This window comes from Patagioenas fasciata, chromosome 11 (assembly GCF_037038585.1).
Source record: "Patagioenas fasciata isolate bPatFas1 chromosome 11, bPatFas1.hap1, whole genome shotgun sequence".
Classification (NCBI taxonomy): Eukaryota; Metazoa; Chordata; class Aves; order Columbiformes; family Columbidae; genus Patagioenas; species Patagioenas fasciata.
The window spans coordinates 5,524,222-5,549,320 of record NC_092530.1 but is presented as its reverse complement, the minus strand read 5'-3'; the positions used below and the strand labels follow the sequence as shown (position 1 = coordinate 5,549,320).

At 58.0% G+C, this 25,099-nt stretch overlaps 3 protein-coding genes across 11 annotated transcripts in view; 2 read left to right on the top strand and 1 right to left on the bottom strand.

The window, feature by feature from the left end:
• NHSL2 (NHS like 2) overlaps positions 1-12,952 on the top strand; it is a 31,908-nt gene extending 18,956 nt beyond the window's left edge. For 4 of the 7 annotated variants that reach the window (XM_065846388.2, XM_071813365.1, XM_065846391.2 and 1 more), the window contains exons 2-8: positions 5,318-5,470; positions 6,401-6,537; positions 6,678-6,882; positions 7,879-8,010; positions 9,360-11,561; positions 11,667-11,796; positions 12,239-12,952. In XM_065846388.2, the coding sequence (XP_065702460.1) occupies positions 5,318-5,470; positions 6,401-6,537; positions 6,678-6,882; positions 7,879-8,010; positions 9,360-11,561; positions 11,667-11,796; positions 12,239-12,551 (3,272 nt within the window). In that variant the 3' untranslated portion in view covers positions 12,552-12,952. Of the gene's footprint in view, positions 1-964; positions 1,273-5,317; positions 5,471-6,400; positions 6,538-6,677; positions 6,883-7,878; positions 8,011-9,359; positions 11,562-11,666; positions 11,797-12,238 lie in introns of all 7 variants that reach the window. The other 3 variants (XM_071813367.1, XM_071813366.1, XM_065846390.2) reach the window with 2 other exon arrangements.
• Positions 12,953-15,571: 2,619 nt separating this feature from the next.
• Positions 15,572-17,720, top strand: PIN4 (peptidylprolyl cis/trans isomerase, NIMA-interacting 4). Of its 3 annotated transcripts, none has more exons than XM_065846643.2 (4): positions 15,572-15,728; positions 15,989-16,059; positions 16,165-16,284; positions 17,545-17,720. In XM_065846643.2, exons 1-4 carry the CDS (start codon positions 15,689-15,691, stop codon positions 17,701-17,703), a joined length of 390 nt encoding a protein of 129 aa, XP_065702715.1. In that variant the 5' UTR covers positions 15,572-15,688; the 3' UTR covers positions 17,704-17,720. The 3 variants fall into 3 exon arrangements, with proteins under 3 accessions (XP_065702715.1, XP_065702716.1, XP_065702717.1); XM_065846644.2 differs by having other exon boundaries at positions 15,598-15,728; positions 15,973-16,059; XM_065846645.2 differs by having other exon boundaries at positions 15,680-15,750.
• A 3,127-nt stretch (positions 17,721-20,847) lies between these two features.
• On the bottom strand, positions 20,848-25,037 carry ERCC6L (ERCC excision repair 6 like, spindle assembly checkpoint helicase). Its single transcript, XM_065846116.2, has 2 exons — positions 24,893-25,037; positions 20,848-24,733 (listed from the first exon to the last, which is right to left on the bottom strand). The coding sequence occupies exons 1-2, from the start codon at positions 24,958-24,960 to the stop codon at positions 20,911-20,913; spliced, it is 3,891 nt and encodes a 1,296-aa protein (XP_065702188.1). The 5' UTR covers positions 24,961-25,037; the 3' UTR covers positions 20,848-20,910.
• Positions 25,038-25,099: the final 62 nt, after the last annotated feature.

Here is a 25,099-nt window from a genome sequence, read left to right as displayed (position 1 = left end):
GGCTGGGCAGTCAGGGTGCCTTAGCACACTGTTAACTCTGAGCCCTACTGATGGACAGGGATGTTAGTGACCGTTCTGCTGGTGGTGGTTTTAATAGAAACCTCTCACATGATCCAGCCTTCTCCCCCTAAGCTGAGTGACCCTCACAGCTGCCAAACCCACCACTCCTGCCAGCAACATCTGCAGTGCCGTTATCTCCTGTACAAAAATCGTCTGATTGCATGTTGAACAGGGAGAGTGAGAAGAGCCTGCGACAGATGCGGTGCAGCAGGGCGGTGGTGTTCTCCAGTGCCGCATGGTCTTGCTGGGCATCTGCGCAGCAGCACACAGGTGTGCTACACAGGGCAATATTGGGGCCCTGGCCTGGGCACCCCCTAAAAAGCTTCCAGCCCCTTCGGCTTCAACCACCAGCAGGTCAAATGTCTGTAAGGATGGCCCTGCCTCTCCGGCGGCTTGGAGATGTGCCCACAAGATATGTGATGGAGAGACAGTGACCTGGGGAGGGTCCAGATTTGAACAGGGCACAGTACATCAGCTGTCAGGACAAGGGCTCATCTTGGGCACACTCCATCTTGTGCATGGTGGGTGCTTGTGACAAGAGGGACAGGTCTGCGTCCCGGCAGGGCGGCTGGACCGGCAGGTCCGTGTTCAGCGGGGGGTGAGCTTGGGACAGGAGGCGCTTTCTGCAGCCACTGCCAGCTCCCGCTGTTTGCTCTTTTCTCTTCCTCTCTGCTCGTTGTAGAGCAGCATGCGCTTTGGCTCCGTAACACAGGGAATGTTGTCAAGCCGCACGCGCTGGGAGCGAGCAGTCGTGGTGCTGGTGGTGGGCTGGGGCACTTGCTCGAAGCCGGTGGCATATGTTACCAGCACTGCGGCCCATCGGCTCCTGCGGGGTGGGGTTTGGATGGCTCTTGGGATCAGTCTCAGGCTGCAAGTTCACAGTTCTCATCCTCCGGCGTGCTAGGACTGGCGGCAGCGGCTGACTTGCCGCTGTGCCGATACCCGTTGCCATGGCTGCTCTGCTAATGGTGCATCGCCTGCTGCTGCCGTTACATCACTCCTGTGGTACCTCTGCATCGGCAGCGAGGGGCCGAGCTGCACCGTATGCATTGCCGGTGCTTCCCGTGAGCTTGGAGTGAGCTTGAGAAGGAAAAGTTTGGTGGCGAGCTCAAGCAAGAGGCATCATCTCATGGGAGCTTCAGCCTGAACTGAAAGAACTCCTGATGGCTCTGTCGAATATCTCCCTGTGGATTCAGGACGCCTGGGCAGTAGGTAAATAGGGATCCTGGCGTGGAGTGGGGGGACTCAGGGAGATGCTCGCAGAGGGCACGTATGCTGTGCCCTGTGGCTGGGGGTCCTGCAGTGATGCTCTTCTTCCAGGAGGGAGCCCAGCTCCCCTTGGAGCAAACTCCCCTTGGCTGCATCCCTGGTTCTTACACACCCACAGTGGCCATGGCATCCCAGCTCTGACCACTTGTTAGTGCTCAGTGAGACTCTGCAAGCTGTTACAGAGGTAGCAGCACCCGCCGAGGCTGGTGGTGCCGGCTGCAGCCCTGCCCCAGGCAGCCCGGCGGGGACTGTCTGAGCAGGGTGCTGCCGTGGCCCTGCCTGTTCGCGCTGACTCTGCTTCCAGCCCCCAGGCAAGGGGCAGAGCTTGCTGCTGCCAGTCTGCAGCTCTGAGAGGGGACAGGTGCCCTGAGGGACATGGGGACATGCAGGGAGCAGCGTCTGGCAGCCCCGGCCTCTGTCATCAACACCTCTGCCCATGCCTGCTGCCTGCTCCCTTCCGCAGGCCTCAGGGCAGGAGTGGGGACTGACACCAGCGGGGAGCTGGGCCAGCTCTGTGTGGGGCGAGCCCCCCTGCCACCCGTGTCTTAGTTTGTCCCCAGCAGCGATGCTGGCTGGGCTTGGATCAAGTGCTGGAGCTGTGTGGGACGGAGCCGGCCCTCCGGCTCTGCTCTCCCAGGACGCCCTTCACCTCCAGGCATTTGCTATGGGGTGAGGGCCCCTCAAAGGCATTTTGTATTTTGAGCCTGTCACCGATAAGCTTGGCAGGAGGGTCACTGCCAAGGGCAGCAGGCTCTGCTCCGGCTGCACCGTTCCTGCCAGCCACCTCGTCCTCCTGCCGGCTGCTGCAGCTCGGCTGGGGTATCCCAAGTCCCATGGACATGGGTGGCAGCTGCAGCTTGCACAGCCGTCCCAAACCTGCTCCTGCACCACGCTGCTTCCGAATACTGCCCGGTCCTTGGGAGTGCTGGCAGCAGCACCAGTTGATCAGCACCCACCACAGGCCGGGCTGCTGGCTCCTCGTGTCACATCGCAGAGCCGCTGCGTGATGCTGGGGCTGTGCCCAAAAACACCTCTGAGCATCTGCTCCCAAGATCAAAAGTCAAAATGTCGGGGTGTTATGCTCGCTTTTGCACACAGGATTGTGCAAGATCAGTGCAGGCCAGGGGGACATGGGTTTGTGGTGCCTGCACCACTGGACGGATGCTTGGCTCATCTGCTCTTGCTCACTCAGCTGCTGCTGCTGCTGCTGGGAAAATGAAACCAGCCCCACCAGCACCTCGGTGATGCCTGCACCACTGCCTGCATCAGCTCAGGACAGCGCCAGCCTGCTTGTGTTCCCAAATGAGTGTGTGTCTGCAAAGGGTGGAAAGCCCTGTAGGGCAGGGACCCCCCTCATAGCCCCACACTGCCCTTTCCTCTTCGCCCTGTGCCGGCTCTGTTCCCTGCTGCAGCTCGCAGGGCAGGGCGCTGCCCCCCGCAGGCTTCCGCTTCGCCCCAGGGCGGCCCCCGCTTTCCTTGCTGCGGTTTGCCCACATGGGTGGGGCCCACGGGTGGGTGCCCGGGTGGGTGCTGGGGTGTCCCGGAGCGGGTCGAGGTTGCGGAGGTGAGATCCCGTAGCGCGGCTCCGGGAGGGCAGGGGGGCTGCCCCCCAGCAGGATGCTGGCGCTGGGCAGCGTGGGGAGGTGGGGGGGCTGTGCTTTGGGGGTGCCGTTGAGTCTCATTGGGGATGCTATGGGGCCTGTGAGGGGTGGTGGGGGTGGCTGCTGGGAATGCGTGAGCAGAAGGCAAGGAGCATCAGCACCCGCTGGGCCGAAGGCTGTGTTTGTGCAAGCTGGGTGCAGTGAGACAGGGTGGGGGGCACTCAGAAATGGAGGGGACAGCAGCAGAGCTCCCACCTCACCAAAGAGAGCAGGTGGAGGGGCTGGGCTCTGCAGAGGTGAACGTGTGGTCCCTGCCTGCAGCCCGTGCCCCCAGCTCCCTTCATGCAGCCCTGTAGGTCAGTTTTTTGGGGAGATGCCCTGAGCCTGCCCTGTCCCCAGCTGTGCTCCTGACTCCCATCTCCAGGGGACAACTGGGTACAAAGGGTGAGCCAGAGGCCAGGGCATGTGGCTCCTTCTGCCAGGACCCCTGGCCCCTCTGGGCATCGCCACTTGGCAGGCACCAAATTAAGAGACAAGAGGAGGAGAAGCCACATCCCTATGTGAGAAAAGTGGGGTCCGTCCCCCCACAGCAGGGAAAGCTTCATCCCTGGCTGCATGGCACTGCCCTCCGAGGCAGGCTCTGCAGCCGGGCAAACCTCGGCGTGGTTTATACACACACATGCACAGCCCCCCAGCACCTCTTGGTTGATATGGAAACGAGTCAAATTATTTAAAGGAGAAAGGAAAAAAAAAAAAACAACTAGTGTTAAGGCACGTCGTTATGGTAACACAAATTATAAAAGTAACTAGGCTAGAGACGTGGCACCTTGTTTTTGGGTGCTGGGCGTTGTGCAGGCTGCGCTGCTCCATCAGCTGAGCGGGGGGAAGGGGCGGCAGGATGGCACCAGGGCAGCCCAGGCGGTGCGCAGGGTGCAGTGCGGGGAGCGGGGCATGGCCGAGCAAACGCTGCAGGACAGGGGAGACACAGTTTGTGCAGGAGGTGCTGGGGAGCCCAGCCCCATTTGGGGCTGTTACCCTTCACCCAGGCCGGCGGGACTGCTGTCACCGCCTCAGCTCGGGGCTGGCACAGAGGAGGGCGCTGGTCTGGCAGCCGTGACGGTGGCACGTTCGCTGAGGGTGGGCACCCTGTCGCCCTGTGCACTGCGGCTAACAGAGGGGAAGCGTTTGTCACGCTGGTAGGAGGAACGCCTTGACTGATGGGGATGGGGACAGGCGTGCAAGCAGAGCACACCTGTGCCCCAGCACCCTGGCACCCCACGCCTGCTGTTCTTCCCTGCAAAATGTGAGTCCAACTTGGGAGGTGCCAGGCGGATGAAGTGGTGCCAGCTGCTGAGCAGGGCTGGCCCAGCCAAGGAATGTCAGACCCCAGAGGTGACACCCAGCCCAGTGGGTGACACCAGGCACAGGACCTTGTGCAGCACCTGGTGCTGACAGTGACTGTTCCTCTGCCCACACCATGGGCAGCTGGAGAAGGATTAGTCCTAAATCCCCAGGGATGAGACCCTGATCATCCACGACACCATGTTCAAAGCTCACAAACCTGTACTTAATGCCTTTGCTGGCTGGGTCGGGGCTTGGATGCACCTGGCAGGCAGCGTGCTGGCAGCTGCGCTCCCTCCACCCCGGCACAAAACCGCGCTGTGTAGGAAACCCACACCTGCTCAGGGCCGGCGCAGCTCTGGAGCGGAGGGGCCAGGGCTGCAGGGGCTCCTGTGGCAAAGCCAGTTTGCTGGAGCACCGCTCAGCTCCCAGCACAGCCAGCTCTCCGGTGAGCTCAGATCCTTCTCTCAGGGACTTTTTCACCTGTATGGGTGTTTTGGAGGGTCTGGGCAACCGCTGTGGAGAGGTTTCCTTCCCAGGAGACCTCTGCATGGTGTCCACTGCAGGGCAGGGCATGCTAACCTTGCCAAGCAGGCTGAAACCTGTGTGATGAAAGGCACCATGCCCCCTTCGCTCCCTCCTTTTCGGTTGCAACTTCTGCTCTTCTGCAGCCAAGAGGTTGCTCCACCAGAGTGTACAGCATTTCCTGCACCCAGGAGCAGCTGAGCAGTCACCCAGGGCAACGGGGCTTGCTTCCTTCCCCAGTTTCACCCTGCTCCCTTCCTGCCTTGTTTTGGCAGCCCATGGGACCGTGTCCAGCCCCGGAGCAGCAGTGGCGGGTGTGATGGGGTCTGGTCCTGCCCCGCAGCAGCCTGCAATGGTGGCTTGGCTGCAGTGGGACACAGCCACATCCCGGTCCCTGCATCTGTGCAGAGACCTAGGGCAGGACAAGCGCGCTGTGCCGGTGCGGCATGAGCCAGCAGCCATGGCAGTGCTCGCGGGGAAGCCACCCGCCTCCTTCTCACTCTGCTCCCTCTCGCCTGCAGCCACCTCTAACCTGGACCTTGAGAGCAAGAAAGCTGCCCACACCAAGCTGTCATGGCAGCAGCCAGTGAATGTCTTCCTGGCAGCCGGGCGCCCGCCAGGCATGGAGCAGCTGCACCAGGAGGCTCAGCTCAACCTCCAGAGCTTGCTGCAAGGTAGTGGGGCAAGAGGGGCCAGCAGGCGGGTGAGGGTGGCAGGGAGGGGTGCTGCCCCGGGTACACGACCGCCATGCAAACAGCAAGGCCGTCTCCCACAAGCACGTCTTAGCTGCTACTGAGACCTCGCCAAGCTGAAGCAATTGGGTCCCTGGGGAGTCCCAACCTCCAGCAGCCCCTCTCTGATCTCTGCTCCCAGGTTACTGCTTCAAGCAGCAAAGCACCTGTGGCCAGTTGTTGGGGCCAAGACCAGTTGTTGAGGCCACTGGGGCACCCGCCAGCCCCACCGTGGCACAGTTCTGGCCACGAGGCTCTTAGACACCCAGCCACCAATCTGTCTAGCTGGATAAGCATGGCCATTGATTTCATTCCCTTCCAGTTTCTTAACAAAGCCATCATGCGGCTTCTGCTTGGACGCTTTGCATTGGGAGCAGAGATCAGAGAGGGGCTGCTGGAGGCTGGGAGCCCCCAGGGACCCAGCTCCTACAGTCTGGCGAGGTCCGAGGAGTGGCTGAGACACGTGCACCCAGCCTTGCCCCAGCTTGTAATCTCAGTGTCAGCCCGAGCAGACCTGGTTTCCGCCAGGCTGTAGGGACCGGCATTGATTAGGTCAACAATTACAGGGTAGAGAGACACTGAGTTCCCTCCTGGCTGTCCCCAGTGGCGCTCTGTGTCCCCAGAGAAGCCCCCGGGAGGAGTGGGGTGGGCTGTCGGAGCCCCAGTGCTGCTTTGGTTCCCTGCCAGCCCTGGCATTGCTCCTTGGCATTGCTCTCTTCCCTGCCTCCTGAGATGCCCACATTGAGCAGGGACGGCAAGCCAGCCCCAGGGGCAGATGGCTGGGGACACACATGCCTTCGTGTTCCTTCTGACCTGGGAGCAAAGCTTTCGCCCCCAGATGGAGCAGGGTCCCAGGCACCGTTTCTCTTACAGAGGAGTATGAGGAGCAGTACGCCGAGAGCAGGGTCACTGGGCAGACCTTCCGCGCCACTGGTCACCTGCCCCCTGACACCCCCCCTGAGCCATCGCCCCGGCCCCTGCCTGCCAAGCGCCTCGAGTTCGTGCTTATGGTGAGTGCTGGAGTGGCGGGGCAGGGTGGTGTGGCCCCTGCATCACCTGGAGGAGAGAGGTTGGGGCAGCAGGGCCAAGGGGGAGCTATTTGCATCCCACCCTTGTCCCTTTGGTGGGTCACATGCCGTTACCTCCACAGCCCCCGAGCCAGCGAGCAACCGAAGAGGAGACTGTTGGCACAACTGCACTTGGCGCTCGGGCACCCAGTGCCTCCCTGAGCCTCCCCACCAGTCCAGACAAGCAGCCACCCTGGACCAGGGCCTTCCACCTGCCCACCGTGGAGGAGAAGCAGTGGAACCAGTCCTGCTCCATCCAAACCAACATTGTCCCCATCAATGTCTCAGGTAGGGCAGCACCCCACGGCGTGATGCAGGGAAAGGCATGGGAGGCAGCCCCAGCACCAAGCCGGCACTGGGAGGAGGATGCAGGGTGCAGGCAAGGATACGCCCCAGCGTCTGACTGCCAGGGGGTGCAGGGTGGTGGGATGGGGGCCTGGGGCTGTGAGCCTGTGTCCCCATGGGCCCAGCGGGCAGCAGGGACAGAGCAGTGGTCAGCAGGGCCATACTGCCATCTGTCATTCCCAGCCATCTCTCCTGCCATCCGCAACTTTGTGTGTCCTATCACCGGCCACACCACCGTCCTGTCTCTTGTTTCTGCCACGTTGCCCAGCCAGCCGGTTCTGTTGTCACCTTGGCTCTCGCTGTGCTCCATGCAGCCAGCCTGTCTCACTCGTCTGTCCATCTGTTGGTCCGTCCATCCATCCATCCTTGTGGGGCTGCAGCTCCCAGCAGCATGGTCCTGCCCAGCCTTTGCAGACACGAGTGCCATGTTCTACCCCCAGATCAGAGCCTGGGACTGGTGGCTGAGCAAGGTGCACCTTCTGAAGGCCCAAGATGTCTTTCTGCCCTTTCCCTCCATGATGGAGGGATGTGCCAGGACCACACACTAGTCCGTCTCCCTGCCCTGCTGTTCCTCATATCCATGTCCCCAGTGTGGCTCAGCACCACTGGCCCCATTAACGACAAAGCCCAGAGGTGCAGGGTCCAGCCTCACCAGCGCAGGCCGGAACCTGCCACGCAGAGCGGGGCTGGTCTCCACAGCTTTCTGTGCATCCCACCTCCATCTGCAGCACCTCCATCTTCCTGCCGGCCAGCAGTGCCCCCTGTGTCTCCATCTCCCCGTGGCTCACCCCCTATGGCTCACCACCTCCTGCCATCCACACTCCTGCCTGCAGTTGCCGTCCCAGGCCAGGGGACGTGCGGTGATGGAGGGGGGACAAGCCCCCACCGCAGCAGATCCTCCCAGCACCACCACCTACAGCATGTTTGTTTTGGCTACAGGGCAGCACTTTGCTAGGCACGCGAGTGCTCGTCACTCCCTGTTTAACACAGAGACTGCGATGAACCCCAAGTCCACCCTGCGGCGTAGACGGACCATTATCGGATTCCCTAACCTGTCTCTGCGAGACCAAGGTGACAGCAAGAACCGCGCAGCCACTTTTGTGCCCTGGAAGTGCCTGGGCAGGGCTGGCACCCACTGGAGCTGCCCTAATGGTGGGCAAAGCCACCCCGGGGGGTGGCAGCCATCCTGGGCACAGATGGGCTCCCCAGGATGCCTTGGCTTTGGGGAGGTAAAGGCAACCACACTGGCTCCCTCCTGGAGCAGCAAGGTGCTGGGCATGCTGGTGACACTGTGCTGGCCCTGGGGCTGGCATGGCAGAGGGGACAGCCACTCACCCGAAGTCGGTGTCCTGCACTCCTATGGGCTGGAAAGGCCACTGAAATTTCTCCTAGTGACCAGAGTCACCCAGCAGCTCCTGCGCGTGGCCGCGCTCCCCGGCTGTGGGCAGAGCCTGCACAGGGGTGCCGGGGCTGCGGGGTGTGCACCTGCCTGGGGCTTTGCTGGGGCTGAGGGTCCTCGTGAGGCTGCGGTACCTGCAGCACTCCTGGCATGGCCACGGACCAGGGTTGGACTCCATGGGAACAGCAGCCATCCTGGCTCGGAGGCCTTGTCATGCGGCCCCTGTGCAATGGGTAGAGTAGGGGTCTTAAACTCTTCCATCAGGGGCCACATCAGCCTCGCGCTTGCTGCTGATGTGGCGCCCAGTGAAAATGAGTTTGACACCCCTGGTGTAGAGAAAGCAGAGACGGGCTCTTCTCAGAGGCAGGTAGGGACAGCAGGAGGAGAACCCACAGCACCAGCTACACTTCGATGGCAGTCAAACCTCCAAAAGGTTGTCATGGCTCCTTCCCCAGAGACAGTCAGACCTCATTCTGCTTTGGCCTTGAGCATTCTGGTCTGCTGGGTGTGCTCTGAGCAGAGTCCCCAGGCTCTTCCCCATCCAAGCTGTTCTGAGATGAGGTGGCACTGTAAGCCGTCATGTTGCTGGCCCAGGTGGCCATGCCTTGTTCTGCTCTTCCTGGTCCCCATCCGTGTCCCCACCATGAGGCAGCATTGAGGCAGCACTCTGGTCGCTGTGGGGCCAATGTCCCCATGGGTCTGCCATGGGTGCCTAGTTGTCCATGGCATGTCCCAACTAACAGATCCCAGGCTGGAGGGTTAACGCAGGCCAGGGACTGTCCCCAGCTGGCTTATGGCCATGCCAACACAGGCGTAGGAGAGCACTTGGAAAGAGGATTTGACCTGCCCCCTCCAGCCCACCCAGGTATGCTTCATGTCTGGGCAGAGATGCAGCCCAGAGATCAGCTATGGAGTGGGACGGGTCTTGGCCCCACAGTACGTGGTGCAGGACCATGGCACCAACCCACGGGCAGACACCGAAGTGGGACGATGCTTACCCAGGCTGTCTCTCTCCTCGCAGGCAGCACCAACGGCCCTGCGTTCACCACACACACGGCCATTGCCGAATCCCTCTCCTGCAGCTTCGTGCCTGAGGCCGCGAGCGGAGGGAAGACACCCCAGGAGATCAGCCCCCGCCAGCCCCTCTCTGCCCCACTGAGGAAGACCTTCAGCGACCTTGGGGCCCGCTGCTGCCAGCCACCTGCTGCCATGGACAGCGCGGCCAGCCCCTGCGCCGGTGCCTGCAACGGGCCGCAGGGCACCCCCTTCCCCCCGCCCTGGAGTGCCATGGGCTATGTGAGCCCCCCCAGCCTGGCTGCTGGCCAGGGCAAGGGGCCTGCCTGCGCCTCGCCAGGCGGTTCCATCCCATCGCCCAGCCCGGGCTCGCCCACCGCCTCCTTCTTCATCGCCACAGAGGAGCATGTGGGCACCAACGGGCCCGGCTCCTTCTCCAGCATGGTGCCTGAGTCCCCCCTCACCTCTGGAGGTGGCCAGAGGTGCGAGGGCCAAGAAGCCAGAGTGAACTTTTTGCCAGGAAACCGAGAGGAGCTGGAGCCGATGGTGGAGCCGTCACGGCTGGAGGTGGAGCGGGCAGGGTGCCGGTTCCGCGAGCGGTCACTGTCGGTGCCCACCGACTCGGGCTCCCTCTGCTCCGTGGACATTGCGTACGCTGAGACCCGGCGGGGCAGCGCCAACTACGCCCTGGGCTACCCCAGCGCCAGCTCCGAGGGCAGCACCAGCACCGACAACGTCTCCCTGGGGCTGGAGCAGGAGGGCCAGCGGCGGCGGCGCTCCAAGAGCATCTCCCTCAAGAAGGCAAAGAAGAAGCCCTCGCCACCCACACGGAGCGTCTCTCTGATTAAAGAGGGTCTGGATGCCGCCACGGAGCCCGGCTTGGCGCTGCCCAAGGATCAGCGACCCAAGAGCCTGTGCATCCCACCAGAGCCCCAGGGCCACAGGCTGGTGCACGCTGACCCGCAGGGAAGGGTGGGGAGGGAGTCTGACAGCTTGGCCACCCCCCATCAGTGGCATCTTGCAGACTGGAAGGCAGGTGATCCCTACCAGTCCCTCTCCAGCTCGAGCACCGCCACTGGGACCACGGCCATCGAGTGCACCAAGGCAAGGGGCAGCTCTGAGTCCCTTGCATCCCCCTCCACCTCCAGGGCCACGACGCCCTCCCAGCTCTCTGCCGAGGCAGACATCAAGACCTCCTCCCCAGGCAGGCCCACAGGGCTGATGTCCCCATCCAGCGGGTACTCCAGCCAGTCGGAGACCCCAACCCCCACCATCCCCACCTCTGCGATCCTTGGGCACTCCCCACACCAGGTGCGGGTGAGGCCGCTGGTCCCTGAGAGGAAGTCCTCGCTGCCCCCCACATCCCCCATGGAGAGGAGCCCCAAGTCCAGGCTGTCCTTCGACCTGCCGCTCACGCCACCTGCACACCTTGACCTCTCGGGGCTGAAGATCTCTCTGAAGGGGAAGACAAAGGTCAGCCGGCACCACTCTGACTCCACCTTCGGCACCAAGCTGGCCCAGAAGACCAGCCCCATTGCGCCCATCATGCCAGTGGTCACACAGTCCGACCTGCGCTCCGTCCGCCTCCGCTCCATCAGCCGCTCAGAGCCAGAGGACAATGCCGACAGCCCAGAGCATGCCGAGGAGCCAGCACGCGGTCCCTGCCTGGGGCCAGAGAGGAAGGTGAAGCCACCCGTGGCAGAGAAACCACCGCTGGCCAAGCGGCCCCCGAGCATCCTGCCCAAACCCCCAACTTTGCGGGAGGAGGGTCCTCTGTCCCCCACGTCCCCGCCAGGCACCACCGCCAAGGAGAAGGGGCTGCTGCAGGACAGCTTTGTGGTGCTGCGGAACGGGGAGCTGAGGAGGGGTCTGGGGGAGCCCCCCTCACCCCTGACCCTGGTGGCACCCCGGCGGCTCTCACAGGGCAGCCTGGAGGATGAACTGAGGCCAGAGCGGAGTGGTGCCAGTGAGCGGGAGCGGAGGAAGGCTAAGGTGCCACCACCAGTGCCCAAAAAACCCAGCGTGCTCTACCTGCCACTTGCCCCAGCACCAGTGCAGCTGGGAGCCAGCATGGGGGATCAGGCACCCACCCCCAGCCCCATCATCACACTGGACACTGACCCCACCTGCTGCAACCCTAATGCCGAGGGCCCGCCGTCCCCGGAGCCTCAGGGCACCACAGAAGCCGGTGACCCCACCTCAGAGCAAGGTGAGAGTCTCCCCACTCCTATGGCGAGTTTCACCCCAGGGACAGGGGGGTCGCCCCATGCCTGCACAGGGCAGCTCATGACTGCCTTCTCTTCCCTGCCCACAGGCAGCTTGGCAGAGGCTGGCATGGAGAAGAGCTTCGCCAGCGACAAGACAGCTGACTCTATTGCGGAGGAGGACGATGACGTGTTCATGACGTCCCGCACCACAGAGGATCTCTTCACTGTGATCCACAGGTAGGGCCAGTGCGTGGCACTGGGTGAGCACAACCCCCTGTGCCTTCTGCATCCTGACACAGTCACGGGGCTGGGCTCAGTGTCTTCCCCACCACGACACCTTGAATTTTCCACACCGGAGCCAATGCTCACACTTGGGGACAACCAGGCTGTTGCTGCCCCAAGCGCTTCTGAGTTGAACACCCTGAGCCTGCAGCCAGGCTGGGTCAGCAGCCTGCGGGGGCTGGGGTCCACTGCTCTGTTAGCTTTTGGGCAGGTCGGACGTGGCTGCCAGGAGAGCATTGGCCAGTAGCCTGCCTGCATGGGTTGTCTTCTTGCCCCAGTGGAGCAGGCACAGCACAGCTGGGCAGCCATCATGCCCCTTGCACAGGATTTTGCCCCATCCGCAGCAGAGGCAGCTCCTGCCCAGGTTGATCCTGCTGCTTGTCTCTTTGGTGCCTAGGTCGAAGAGGAAGGTTTTGGGGCGGAAAGAGCCTGGTGACACCTTTGGCAGCCGGCCTAACTCTCACTCACCTGTAAAGACTTTGGTCTCCCCAACCGGCGAGTCCCCAGCAGCAACGGGCAGCACTGGGAAGTCTTCCAGCAGGAATGAAGACTTTAAAGCCCTGCTCCAGAAGAAGAGCAGCAAAACCAGCCCTGGTACCCGGCCATCTGCCACTGAACTGCTCAAGACCACAAACCCCCTGGCTCGGAGGGTCATGATGGAGTTTGCCCCTGAGCTGGATGGTGCAAACAGCCCCAAAAGCAAGCCGTAACCTTGCATGGTCCCTTCTGGCCATGAAGGGCTGGAAATGGCTGCAGAAGGAGTTATACTGTGGAAGGGGTGTCCTGGCTGCCTGGGTGAGTCCGTGTGTTCTGCGAGGGGTTTTCTTCTGCTTTTGTTTCTTCCTTGGAGAGCCGCCAGCAGAGAGGCAGCACCTGGAGCCCAAGCCCCCGTGTCTCTGACAGAGCTGGACCGTTTCCAAGAGGGGAGATCAGTGACACCACAGCTGGGATTGTACCCAGCTGAGCTGGCTCCCGGAACCGAAGGCACCTGCTTTGGAAGCAGAGCAGGACTGACCACAGCCCCTGGCACCGCTCAGCACCCGCAGCAAAGCTAGCTTGAAACTGTTTGGTCACTTCGGCATGTGGTACTTTAAATGGCTTTTCTAATGCACAGTGGTGATGATGTTTTATTCTCTTTCGTTTGACATTGTACCTTGAGTTTCCCAGGCAAAGATCCCGGGTTTGAGTTTGGCTGGATACACAGAGATGTACTTTGGGAAGACATAAGGGGGCCAGCTGGAATTGAGGTTGCTTTGGAAGAGCCACAAACAGTTCCCCCTCATCGTCTCAAGCATCGTCCCTGCCCCATGGGGAACAGGCACCCCGGCATTCACACCCAGCATGGTGACCTCAAGTCAAAACCCAGCCCCTCGAAAGCCCCCAAAATGCTGCATTTCAGAGCTCCTCAGCTCTTGATCCAAAAGCAAACCCCAGGGTCTCCTCCATCAGCAGCCGTGGCAGCCTCGCCCTGCCGGCAGCACCACATGCGCAGGTCCGCCGGCCTCCCCGCATGAGCAGCTCCTGCACCGTCAGCTTTGGGTGATGTGGGGTGTGGGTGCCCTGGCGCTGCAGGAAGGGCTGTGACAGGCCAGTGCTGCTCAGGAGAGCCCTTCCCCAGCTCTGCATGGATCGCACCAAACCACCTGCGGCAGCATCGCCTGGTGACATCGGCCGCGTCAGCCGCTGGAGGTCCCAGGCTGCCGCTGAACTGTTGGCCAAACCCAGCCAGATGCTGAGGGGCAGGGAGGGCTCAGGAGAGCAAAGCTGGGAGGCAATGCCAGCCCCAATGTGGCTGTGTGCCCGTAGCAAGAGAAAAAGGGCCAGGCTGTGGCTGATGAAGAAACGGTGTTTAGGAAAATTTCCGCTTTATTTCATGATGTGTTTCTGCAAGCTCTGGTGTGCCCCAGCCCTTCTCTGTGTGTGGGAGAGCGATGCAGCTGGTTTTGGGCAGCAGTGGGGAAAGGAAGGCAGCACAGCAGCACTGCAGCTGCCCCTCCGAAGGGCCAGGACTGGTCTGGGGGGATCTCTGCCCCCCCGGGAGCTCTGCACACAGCCTGGACCCCCAGGAGCAGAGCCATTCGTGAACACCATCCACACACCTGTGCTGGATTTGACCCCACATGAGGCTCTGCTCTCCTGTGGATGGCTCCCCCTCCCCTGGTTACTTGCACATGGTTCCCTCTCCCGGGGTCACAGATTTAAGCCTGTAATGAAGATCCAGGCTGAGAAACTCAGGAAAAAAAAAGCTCTAACGATGTCCACGCTTCACCTCCATCGCACGGCACCCAGTCCTCCCGCTGCTCCTGGGGCTGGCAGCAGGGCATGGGGCCCTGGGGACAGGAGACGGAAGCTCTGGGGACAGGTACATTTTGCACATGACTACTCAGGAAACGGTCGGTGGTGGTGGCCAAGGGATGGCAGCCGGCAAAGTGAGCTGGGGACAAGCGTGGGGGCGAAAACACCCTGCAAAAACCTGTCACCGCAGAGAGCAAAAGTGGTCATCTGCTACCAGACAGGGATGGTCTGGGAGGCCCGGGGTGAATCTTGGCAACTGAACTGGGGGTCAGGCCACAGGATGGATCCTGGTTTCCCTGGCTGCGGGAACAAGCCCTTCCCAGCAGAGCCGGCCAGCGCTGGGCCCAGGGCTCGTCCTGGGCTGCTCGCTCCTCCTCCCTGCGGCCGGGGCTGCGGAACTGCTCCTGCGGCTGCTTCGCTATGGGAAAAGCAGCTCACGGCCCCTGGGAGCCCAGCCAGTGGTGACACCATTCGGTCCCAGGCTGGGCACTGGGCCACTGTGGTACAGACTCGTGAATGTTGTATTTTTGATTTCGCTAGCGTGATAAACTGCTCCCTGCTGACGGCCACCTCTGCCTCCTGGTTCTTTTGGCTGCCAAGGGACTGGAGCGCTGGGGAAGTGTCTGGAATATTGTGTAATATTGTGTCCAGTTGTGGCTCCTCAGTTCCAGAAGGACAGGGAACTGCTGGAGAGAGTCCAGCGCAGCCACCAAGATGCTGAAGGGAGTGGAGCATCTCCCGTGTGAGGAAAGGCTGAGGGAGCTGGGGCTCTGGAGCTGGAGAAGAGGAGACTGAGGGGGGACTCATTCATGGGGATCAATATGGAAAGGGGCAGTGTCAGGAGGATGGAGCCAGGCTCTTCTGGGTGACAACCAGTGACAGGACAAGGGGCAATGGGTGCAAACTGGAACACAGGAGGTTCCGCTTAAATATGAGAAGAAACTTGTTCCTGGTGAGGGTGTCAGAGCCTGGCCCAGGCTGCCCAGGGAGGTTGTGGAGTCTCCTTCTCTGCAGACATTCAAACCCGCCTGGACCCCTTCCTGTGGAACCTCAGCTGGGTGTTCCTGCTCCATGGGGGGATTGCACTGGATGAGCTTTCCAGGCCCTTCAACCCCTGACACTCTGGGATTCTGTGATTCCGTGGCTGTTGGGGGGGAGGACGGGGCCGCCTGGAGCCCCCCGCCTGGCTGGAGGGAACACCGGAGGTAACACCTGCGAGCGCAGGGGCCACGCAGACCCATCCGCCAGGCCGTCTCCCGCGTCTCCCCAGTAGCTCCGGGTGAGCGCAGGGACACCGGAGCGGTCAGAACAGCCCGGGCTGGGCGCTGGGGATGGCGCGCAGGGGCAGGGACGGAGGAGGGGCCCCAGCGACAGGGGGGTGGGCCCCGGCTCCGCTGGGCGCGGCCGCTCCCGGGCCGGGCGCGGGGTTCTGAGCCAGGGGCGGGTGTGGGAACTCGGCCGAGCGCTGGGCGGAGGTGCCGGGGCAGGCGCAACCCCAGCCCGGCGCGCCGCGGGCAGCCCGGGGACCTCGGCGTGGCGTGACGGCAGCAAGATGGCTCCTAAAGGGAAAGGCGGCGGCAAGGCCGGCAAGAGTGAGCTGCGGGGCCGGCGGGGGTGAGGGACAGGAGCGGCGGGGATGAGCGGCGGGGGTGAGGGACAGGACCGGCGGGGGTGAGCGACAGGACCGGCGGGGGTGAGCGGTCGGGCTGGCGGGGGTGAGGGACAGGACCGGCGGGTGTGAGCGGCGGGGCCGGCGGCACCGGGGTGCGGGGGCCGGGGCGGCCTGGCCGGGCGCGTGTGAGGGCCCGGGGGCGCTGAGGGTCGGGCCGGTTTCAGGGCGCTGCGTTCACAGGCGGTGAGAGCGGCAGCGGCAGCAGCGAGGGCAAAGCGCAAGGGCCGAAGGGAGGCGGCAGCGCCGTGAAGGTGAGACCCGGGGCGGCCGGGGGCTCCCCGCTCCTCTTCCGGCTCACGGGCAGCGGGCAGCCGGCTTGGCCCATTGCCACGGCCCTGCTTTGCTCCCCCTCCCAGGTTCGGCACATCTTGTGCGAAAAGCACGGCAAAGCCATGGAGGCCATGGAGAAGCTGAAGTCAGGGCTGCGCTTCAGCGAAGTTGCCTCGCAGTACAGCGAGGACAAAGCCCGGCAAGGGGTAGGTGCTGTGTTTGCTGCGCTGACCCACACGCTCAGGGGAGTGTGGCCAGATAGGAGCCTTTAGGGGAACCTGGGCTTGTGCTGGCCTGCACTGTGTGTCTGAAGGAGCCTGCTGTTGGGAAGTCCTTCTTGGGTGCCTTCAAAAAGCTTGTTTCAGTACTTGGAAGCACAGCACACCCAGCATTCGCAGTGCGTAGGCAAACACTGCTAGGCGAAGGCATGAGTACATGTCATTAGCTCAGCCATAAATACTTAATTGCAGCAGAGCTGAGGCACACAAATGCCATAGCAGCAGACCAGCAGTCACAGAGGGCAGAGCCCAAGCCTGCTGTGCCTTTAGCCAGCCAGCACTTGCTGAGGGGCAGCCTTACATGAGGAGCTTTTCTTTGGGCTGCCCCCCTTCCCCATGGTGCACACTGACAGATGCTGCCAGGACAGGTTTCCTCTCCCACAGCCACATCTCCCACCCTCTCTGCTGTTGAGGTTGCTGTTGCAGTTTGACTCTCCAAAGCTTAACCCTGGGCAGGAACAACCCCAGGTTGCAGTATAAGTTGGGGAATGACCTATTAGAGAGCAGTGTAGGGGAAAGGGACCTGGGGGTCCTGGGGACAGCAGGGTGACCATGAGCCAGCACTGGGCCCTTGTGGCCAGGAAGGCCAATGGTACCTGGGGTGGGTTAGAAGGGGGTGGTCAGTAGGTCAGAGAGGTTCTCCTGCCCCTCTGCTCTGCCCTGGGGAGACCACACCTGGAATATTGTGTCCAGTTGTGGCCTCTCAGTTCCAGAAGGACAGGGAACTGCTGGAGAGAGTCCAGCGCAGCCACCAAGATGCTGAAGGGAGTGGAGCATCTCCCGTGTGAGGAAAGGCTGAGGGAGCTGGGGCTCTGGAGCTGGAGAAGAGGAGACTGAGCGGGGACTCATTCCTGGGGATCAATATGGAAAGGGGGAGTGTCAGGAGGATGGAGCCAGGCTCTTCTGGGTGACAACAAGTGACAGGACAAGGGGCAATGGGTGCAAACTGGAACACAAGAGGTTCCACTTAAATATGAGAAGAAACTTGTTCGGGGTGAAGGTGTCAGAGCCTGGCCCAGGCTGCCCAGGGAGGTTGTGGAGTCTCCTTCTCTGCAGACATTCAAACCCGCCTGGACACCTTCCTGTGGAACCTCAGCTGGGTGTTCCTGCTCCATGGGGGGATTGCACTGGATGAGCTTTCCAGGTCCCTTCCAGTCTCTGACATTCTATGATGGTTCTTTCTCCCAGGGAGACTTGGGCTGGATGACCAGAGGCTCCATGGTGGGACCTTTCCAAGAAGCAGCATTCGCCTTGCCCGTGAGCAGCATGGACAAGCCTGTGTACACAGACCCTCCTGTCAAAACAAAGTTCGGGTACCACATTATCATGGTGGAAGGCAGAAAATAAAAAATGTATGACCATAACCTTGTTGACTGCTTGGATCCCAAGAATATCCTAGATATCTTGACCTTGGAGCAAGGTGGTCATAACGAGCAGCATGCTTGGAGGCAGCTGGCCATCCCTGCTGTTGTGGCAGGACATAGATTACAGCTGGCAGAGAAGAGGGCCCTGCCTAGAGATGTAAAGTGTTCCCTGGAGAAGGTGTAATATGGGCATTTCACAACTGTGTAAATATGCCTGTCGGGCAAGTCCCTCACTGTTGCAGACCATGATCTGTCCCCCTGAATAAGGTGCTCAGGCTTTTATCTGCAAATGTAAAATGTAAATGATCCAAGAAGGGAATGAAGGGTTTTCCTAGGGCTGTGTTCTTTCTCCCCATCGTTGCCCATGAGGTTGTAGAGAGCTCCTCTGCCACAGTTTCTGTACCAGAGCCTGAACTCAGAGGATGGTCCCTGTGGTGGAGGGTGTGTGACACTACAGGCAGAGCTCATTGTCCAGGCCAGCAGCTTGTTCCTCCTGTTACCCAGAAGAAGTGGGGTCAGGCCAGGGCTGGAGACACCATGGCTGAGCACTGATGGCAAAGAAGCCCTGAATACAAAGCTCCCCATACCTAAAGCTACATCTTACCCACTCAAAGTTGGGGAAAGAAATCACGTAACTTAGGCATGAATGGGAGAAAAGCCACTAAACACTTGTTGCTCCCTGTGTTCCCCAAGTGCGAGGTGTGCAGTACCTGTCTCAAGTCTTGCAGGCTACACTTCATCCTTCTGGTAAAGCTACCCAAAGGACAGAATGATTGATGCAAATGAGACAGCAGATTGCATCTCCTCCCTGTGGGATCTTAGCAATACACATCCCAGTGCAGCAATCCCTTTTCTGCTGGAAGCCAGCTCTCCCACTAGATACATTTCTAGCACCAGAGACTGGCTGGCTGTGTATGCAGGTGAGCATCATGCAGTGTCAGAGGGCTCAGAGGTAGGGAGAAAATATCAAAGAGAACAAAAGACTTCTTCCCAGATCACATATAAAGAAGAGACAAGACCAAAATCGGGGCAGATCTTTCTCCTCCTTCCCTTTTTGGGGTATTCATTTTATTAAGAGAATCCAAAGCTCAGAGGCTGATGAGTGACTGCACAGCTCTAGTTTCTTAATATTTTATGAAAGACAGACTGGCCTTTCTACAGTACAAGCCCAGATGGGTCTTGATTTAAGGGATGCTCTATTAATAAACTACTTGTTTCCAGGCTACCAGAGCTTTGTTCTACCTATTAGCAAAAGCACATAGACACATCTCCCGTACCAACAAGAACATTATTTGCATTTGTCATGTCTCCTAGTACAAAGGATTCTAATTCAACAGATGAGTTTCTTCTCCAAAAACTGCAAAATTCAGCAAGGTGTGAAAGTATCCCTTGCTATCACACTGTAATATAAAAGGCAAACTTGCTAGGCACTGAGCATGCCCATGGCCTGAGGAAGCATCAAAATTCACTGCTGTATTGTCAAGGAACAAAGCCAGTCAGAGTGATGAGCACACCCCGGCCAAGTTGATCTCCGTGTGTGGCAGAGGGGCAAGTCACAGAATGCGAGCGGTTGGAAGGGCCCTGGAAAGCTCATCCAGTGCAATCCCCCCATGGAGCAGGAACACCCAGCTGAGGTTCCACAGGAAGGTGTCCAGGCGGGTTTGAATGTCTGCAGAGAAGGAGACTCCACAACCTCCCTGGGCAGCCTGGGCCAGGCTCTGCCACCTTCACCGGGAAGGAGTTTCTCCTCAGATTTGCTCTACAGTAACCGCTGTCTGGCAGGGATTTCAGCAGAAGGACGTTTCAGGTGGTGTGCTGCTCTCCAGTGCTCTGAGGCTTTATAGCAGCAGCTCATTTTTTTCTTTTCCCCCACCCCCTGCTTCCTTCCCACAGTTTAACCCCAGCTAGCAATCACAACTACAACAGCCACTCACTCACTTCCCCCTCCACATCCCCAAACAGAGAATCAAAAGGGAGAAACTAATGGATTAAGAAAAACATGGTTCAATTAAAAAAAAAATATACCATTACTACTAATATAAATAAAATAGAAAATAGAATATAAAAGGTACTCTGTGCAATTCCTCACAGCCTACATCCATGCCAAGCAGCTGGTCCCAGGAAGAGAGAGAACATCCTGCTCCCAAACAGCTGATCCCAGAGAGAGGAGAGAGAAAAGAGCAGAAAGGCCCAGAGGCCTCTGCAAAACGGTAGAACAGCAAAAAGTTGCTCTGAAAGAATCTCCCAGACGAACCTCCACTGAAACAGAGGAGGACCGGAGCACGTCTCCATCTCCCCAGCTGGAAAACCCAACTCTCCTGAAATATGAAGCATGTTGGTAATGGCATGAAATATTCTCATTGGTCTGTCTTGATGTCGGTTAAGGTCTGTCCCTTCCCCGCTGCCCTGCATCTGCGGCCAGAGCTCAGGAAGACCTTGGGTCCCAGACAACAGCTAAGATAATGTTAAGCTCTTATATTTTCTTTGTTCCAACTCAAAAAACACTGGAAAGTATCCTGGGGTGTTACCTTCTCATTCTCAAACTGAAATCCAAACAATGACCATGCTAGCTATAAAAAAAGTTTCTAATTGCACAAAGAAAATTAACTCACTTTCAGTCAAACCAGCACACTCTTCCAGAGCAAATACAGTTTCAGACCAACTTAAAACCATGTTGCAGCAGTTCTGTTCTCTCCTTTACACTCTCCAGCTCACCTAAGGGGCAGGCGATGTTCAGGCAGACATATCAGCTTATTTCAAGTCAAAAGGGGAAGAACTAGAGTAGCTTGAGTTTAAACCGTGTAAAGTTGCTGTGGAACCGCACCCTCAGAATCCTCTTAGGAGGCAGGCACTGACGGAATCTGAAGGACTAAAAGATGAAGTTGGGCCTGCAACCTTGGAGAAGGACTTTTTTTATTATTAAATAATCAGACAGGAGCATGAACAGTTTTCAGCTTTGTGAACCGAATCCACAGTGAAGTCCATTCCCCAGCACCCAACACCTGACAACTAGGTTCTTAAACCATTTCCTCACACAGGAGGAGATGCTAAATTTGTTCAATCACCATGAAAAAAAATGTACATTGCAGACATCAGTTTAAAAAAAAAAAAAAAAAAATCACAGTGCTGTGGTTCAGACAAGCATTTAAGGAGAAAGAGTGATACTGTACTTAATAAAAGTATACATATTTCATTTCTGGGCTAGCTGTTTATACAAGTTTAAAGTCATAAGCATAACTTCAGTATCTCCACTCTTTATGTCAAGAGCTTGCAGGAAACAGTTCAATGCCTCCTGTAGTTTTCCATCATCCTTAAGTTTCTTCCCACTGTCTACCAAGGTATTGTAATCACCTACGTCAGGAGGGGAACTCTGACCAACCTCTTTTTCTGAGACGCTTTCCTGGGTGAAGGAGTCTATCTGCTCACCTGACTGAAGCTCAGCATCACCAGTGGATGCCTCCTGAGATGACTCTGTCTCATGTGCTTCCGACTCCTCGGAGCACAAACTGTCTAGATGGAAGGGTTCTTCATCTGTATCGAGTGTTTGTCCAGTAGGTTCTTCTTCAGGCTCAGCAGATTCCCCACTACATTCTTCAGCTTCTTCCACAAGGTCATCTTGCTCCTCCTCACTGTCACCATCATCATCTTCATCAGCGGTTCCCATGATTTCTCCAATATCCTCAACTTCATCTACTACCTTGTTGATTAGAGATCGCCTAGAAGCATTAGACCTTTTACCACTATTAATTAGTCTGGGAGAAAAGATGGCTTTTCCTACGCTTCTGTCACATTTAGGAGTGGATGCACTAACCCCTTCCGGAAACTGATGCAGAGGGCTGTTCAAGAGAGAGGGTCTTTTTTCAGACTGGTTTTCCTCCAAGATCATAATGGAAGCATCTTCATCCTCACTGTCTGAAACAATTCTTCTCAAGCATTTCTTTCTACCAATAGAAAAAACACCACTGCCTTCCTCTGATGCTTCACTTCCTTGCAGGGAGTTATTTGGCTCTTCTCCAGCTGTGTGACAGGGTTTTCCACAGTTACTGTTCTCACTTACCCAAGTTTTCACTGGAGATTCACAAAAACTTTCTGCTTTCAGCTGGAGGCCCTGCTTTTCTGGGTGTTCCAGTGAACTTTCCTTATTTGAGGCATCTTGCCATCCGTCTTCAGACTCTTCCAAGACCAAATTGAAGTCGACTTGATCCTGGAGAGAAGGCACAGACATATCCTCCAAGCTGGCTTCTGGTGCACAAGACTTCAGGAAGTCAGCATGGATTTCTGGTGTAGTGTTTGATACACTTGGCACTGCAGCAGCCAAAGCCAGCTCAGGAATGTCATTCCTGTCTGTCCCCAAGGCAGCATATGGGTCAAGTATCTGATGTGGCATTTCTGCATCTCTTAATCTTTTGTGATTGTCAGCCATACCAGACTCATTAGAGGAATGCTGATGATGCCCAGATAGGCCATTCCCTGCCTCAGTCAAGCTATCTGCATGTACATTGGAACACTGTTTCTTTTCAAGACTCTCACTCTCTTTACCAAGTGGGTGAAGTTCAGGTGATGATGGTATAATGCTTGATTCAAGATTTTGCTCAGATTCTTGTATATTGGATTTTTTCATGGTCTTGCTGGTATTAAGCAGCTCTGTATCCATACTGGACACATCTTGTGCCAGTTTGTCTTCATCCAAGTCATCAATAGTCAGACTTGTCATTTTGGAGCTGACATTAAGAACCTCCTTGTTCTTTGTAAGATCAATAACTTTGTCATTTTCATATTCATCAGCTACAGGTGGTGAAACAAAGTGATTTATGTTGTTCAACCCTGGAGACAACTTCTTTGGCTGGGAAACCAATCCTGGCGGTCTTTGCCACATCTCTTCACAAGCTCTTCTGGCTCCTTCCATCCTCTGGTCTCTAAGCTGAGACTCTAACTGAACTAGCTCGTGAGCCTTCTGTACCCTCCGTTGAATGTACTGATGGGCTTCTTCACTCTCAACCTGCTCCTCGTGAGCTATTTCCCTTGTATACATCAAGTCATGATCAGAAATGCCAAACATTTCCAGAGAGTGCAAATAAGCAATGTGTTCATCCAGCTGCAGGTCGGTCTTCCTTTGGGTGGCATGCAAAGACTGCAGCTGGATCTGAGTTGCAGATGTTCGAGTATCTTCTAATGTGAAAAGCTCCCTTAGTTCCTGTTTGGAGAAATATCTAAACGGGTTCTTTTTGTCACCAGTAGTCTGTCTTATTAATGAATCCTTAAATACTTGCCGCCTATATATTTTTTCTTCCACTGTACCACAGGTAATCAGTCTGTAAATTACTACGTTCTCTTTTTGCCCAATCCTATAAGCTCTGTCTACAGCCTGAGCATCTGTAGCTGGATTCCAGCTGGGATCAAAGATCACCACTCGGCTGGCGGCTGTTAAGGTTATACCAACACCACCAACTTGTGTAGTGAGCAGGAAGACAGAGTAGTCCTTGTTACTCTGAAAGGCGTTGATACGCTTCTCCCGTTCTGTTAGGTGGGTTACCGTTCCATCGATACGCATGATCTTGAATTGTCTGCAAGACAAGACGTGCTCTATGATATCCAGCATCTTCTTCGACTGCGAGAAGACCAGCGTTCGGTGTTCCTCCTCTCGCAGTCTTTCTAGGAGTCCTATAAGGAACAGCATTTTCCCAGACTCTTGAATCAGAGTCTCATCAGAAAGATGATCTATTTTGTTAGCACAGGGAAGCGTACCAGCTTCACTCCCGTGATCCTGCTCAGAGCTCTCCTGTTCTTCCAAGCCCAGCTGGATACATGCTCTTGCAGACAGAAGCCTGGGATGGTCACACAGCTTCTTCAAGACAGTCAGCTCAGCCAGAGGTGATCGGGTTGTCATCAGCACTTCTTTTACATGATCCAGAGAGAGAAAGTTCCTGTAGATTTCTTCCTGCACTGGTGCCAAGTACACCCACACAACAAAGTCATTTTTCCTGGTGAGAGATGGCATAACAGGAGTGACATTCTCAGTTGGATCCTTAGGAAAAGGAGCATCTGGTTTGTCAGCACAATAGTTTTTGATATCTTCTTTGGTTCTCCTGAGGAAATACGGCTTTATAATTGTCATTAGATTCTCAGACATCTTTAGCCCCAGTGCTTTCTCACCTAGAGTTGCATCCTTCTGCCTTGCCCTAGTAATAGGATTCTCATATTCCATTTTAAAAGTTTTGGCTGTTCCCAAGAGAGAGCCTTGGCATGCAAAGTCAAATAAGGACCACATTTCCTGCAGGTTGTTCTGTACTGGGGTGCCTGTGAGGAGGAGACGATGCTTTGCAGGAATTGCATACACACACTTGGTTGTTTTGTTAGACGGGCACTTGATTTTATGTGCTTCATCGAGAATTACATAGTCCCAGACAAACTCCTGCTCGTTGCTGCTGGCAAGCTGCTTCCAGTTGTTAATGAGCATCTGGTAGCTCGTGATGACGATGCCATTCTTCCTCTGGACCCTCTCCAGGTTCCTGGTGCGCTCTGTCTTGCTGGTGCCGTGGAACTCCTTGACACGGAGGCCGGGGGCCCAGCGAGAAAACTCTGCCAGCCAGCTGCTGACCAGGGTGGTGGGCACAATGAGCAGGACGTGACGGATGAGCTCAGCATCAAACATACCTGAGAGGAAGGCGATGACCTGGATGGTCTTGCCCAGGCCCATGTCATCTGCCAGAATGCCGCCAGGCCTGCCCTCCCGATGCAGGCGGTACAAGAAGGCAATCCCTTCCCGCTGGTGCTGGAAGAGCTTCTCATGCATCTCCCCATAGATCAGCAGGCCGCTGCCGCACACGTCCACGAAGCCTTCCTCCTCCTCCTCCTCCTCCTCCTGCTGTTCGGCCGCCGCCAGCGCCTCCTCCACCCGCTGCATGCGGCTCTGCAGCTTCTCCGAGGGGCAGATGGCAGCCGCCAGCCGGAACAGCCGCAGCGCCTCCTCCAGCTGCCCGTCGCCCACCGCCGCCTTGGCACCGCTCACCAGCCTGCAAGAGCCACCGTGAGCACCGACCGCGCCGGGACCGCCCACGCCCGGCCCAGCCCGCACCGCACCCCGGGGGTTCCACCACCCCGAGCCGCCCTCGGGCCCAGTGATGCCCCCAGCCCGTCGCACTCAGCTCTCCACGCGCATCCCTGCCGCTCACCTCCGGTACTGCTGCTGCTCCTCGTCCGCCGCCGCCGCCGCCGCCGCCATCAGGCCCGGGGCCGCCATAGCGCCCGCGCTCCAGCTGCCGGCCCGTGCTTCAAACGCCCGCCCTTCCCGTCCTGCCCCGCGCTGCCTCACGGCGACTGCAAATGAGCGGGGCTCGCAGCCAATCAACGCCAGAAGGGGCGGGGGGCAGCGCGGGGCA

Excerpts from the sequence above, each read along its gene's own strand:
- PIN4 (XM_065846643.2), top strand. The coding sequence starts at position 15,689 with ATGGCTCCTAAAGGGAAAGGCGGCGGCAAGGCCGGCAAGA. Across the intron at positions 15,729-15,988 it reads CGGCGGCAAGGCCGGCAAGA|GCGGTGAGAGCGGCAGCGGC; the intron begins GTGAGCTGCGGG and ends CTGCGTTCACAG. Across the intron at positions 16,285-17,544 it reads AGGACAAAGCCCGGCAAGGG|GGAGACTTGGGCTGGATGAC; the intron begins GTAGGTGCTGTG and ends TCTTTCTCCCAG.
- ERCC6L (XM_065846116.2), bottom strand. The coding sequence starts at position 24,960 with ATGGCGGCCCCGGGCCTGATGGCGGCGGCGGCGGCGGCGGCGGACGAG. Across the intron at positions 24,734-24,892 it reads GAGCAGCAGCAGTACCGGAG|GCTGGTGAGCGGTGCCAAGG; the intron begins GTGAGCGGCAGG and ends TGGCTCTTGCAG.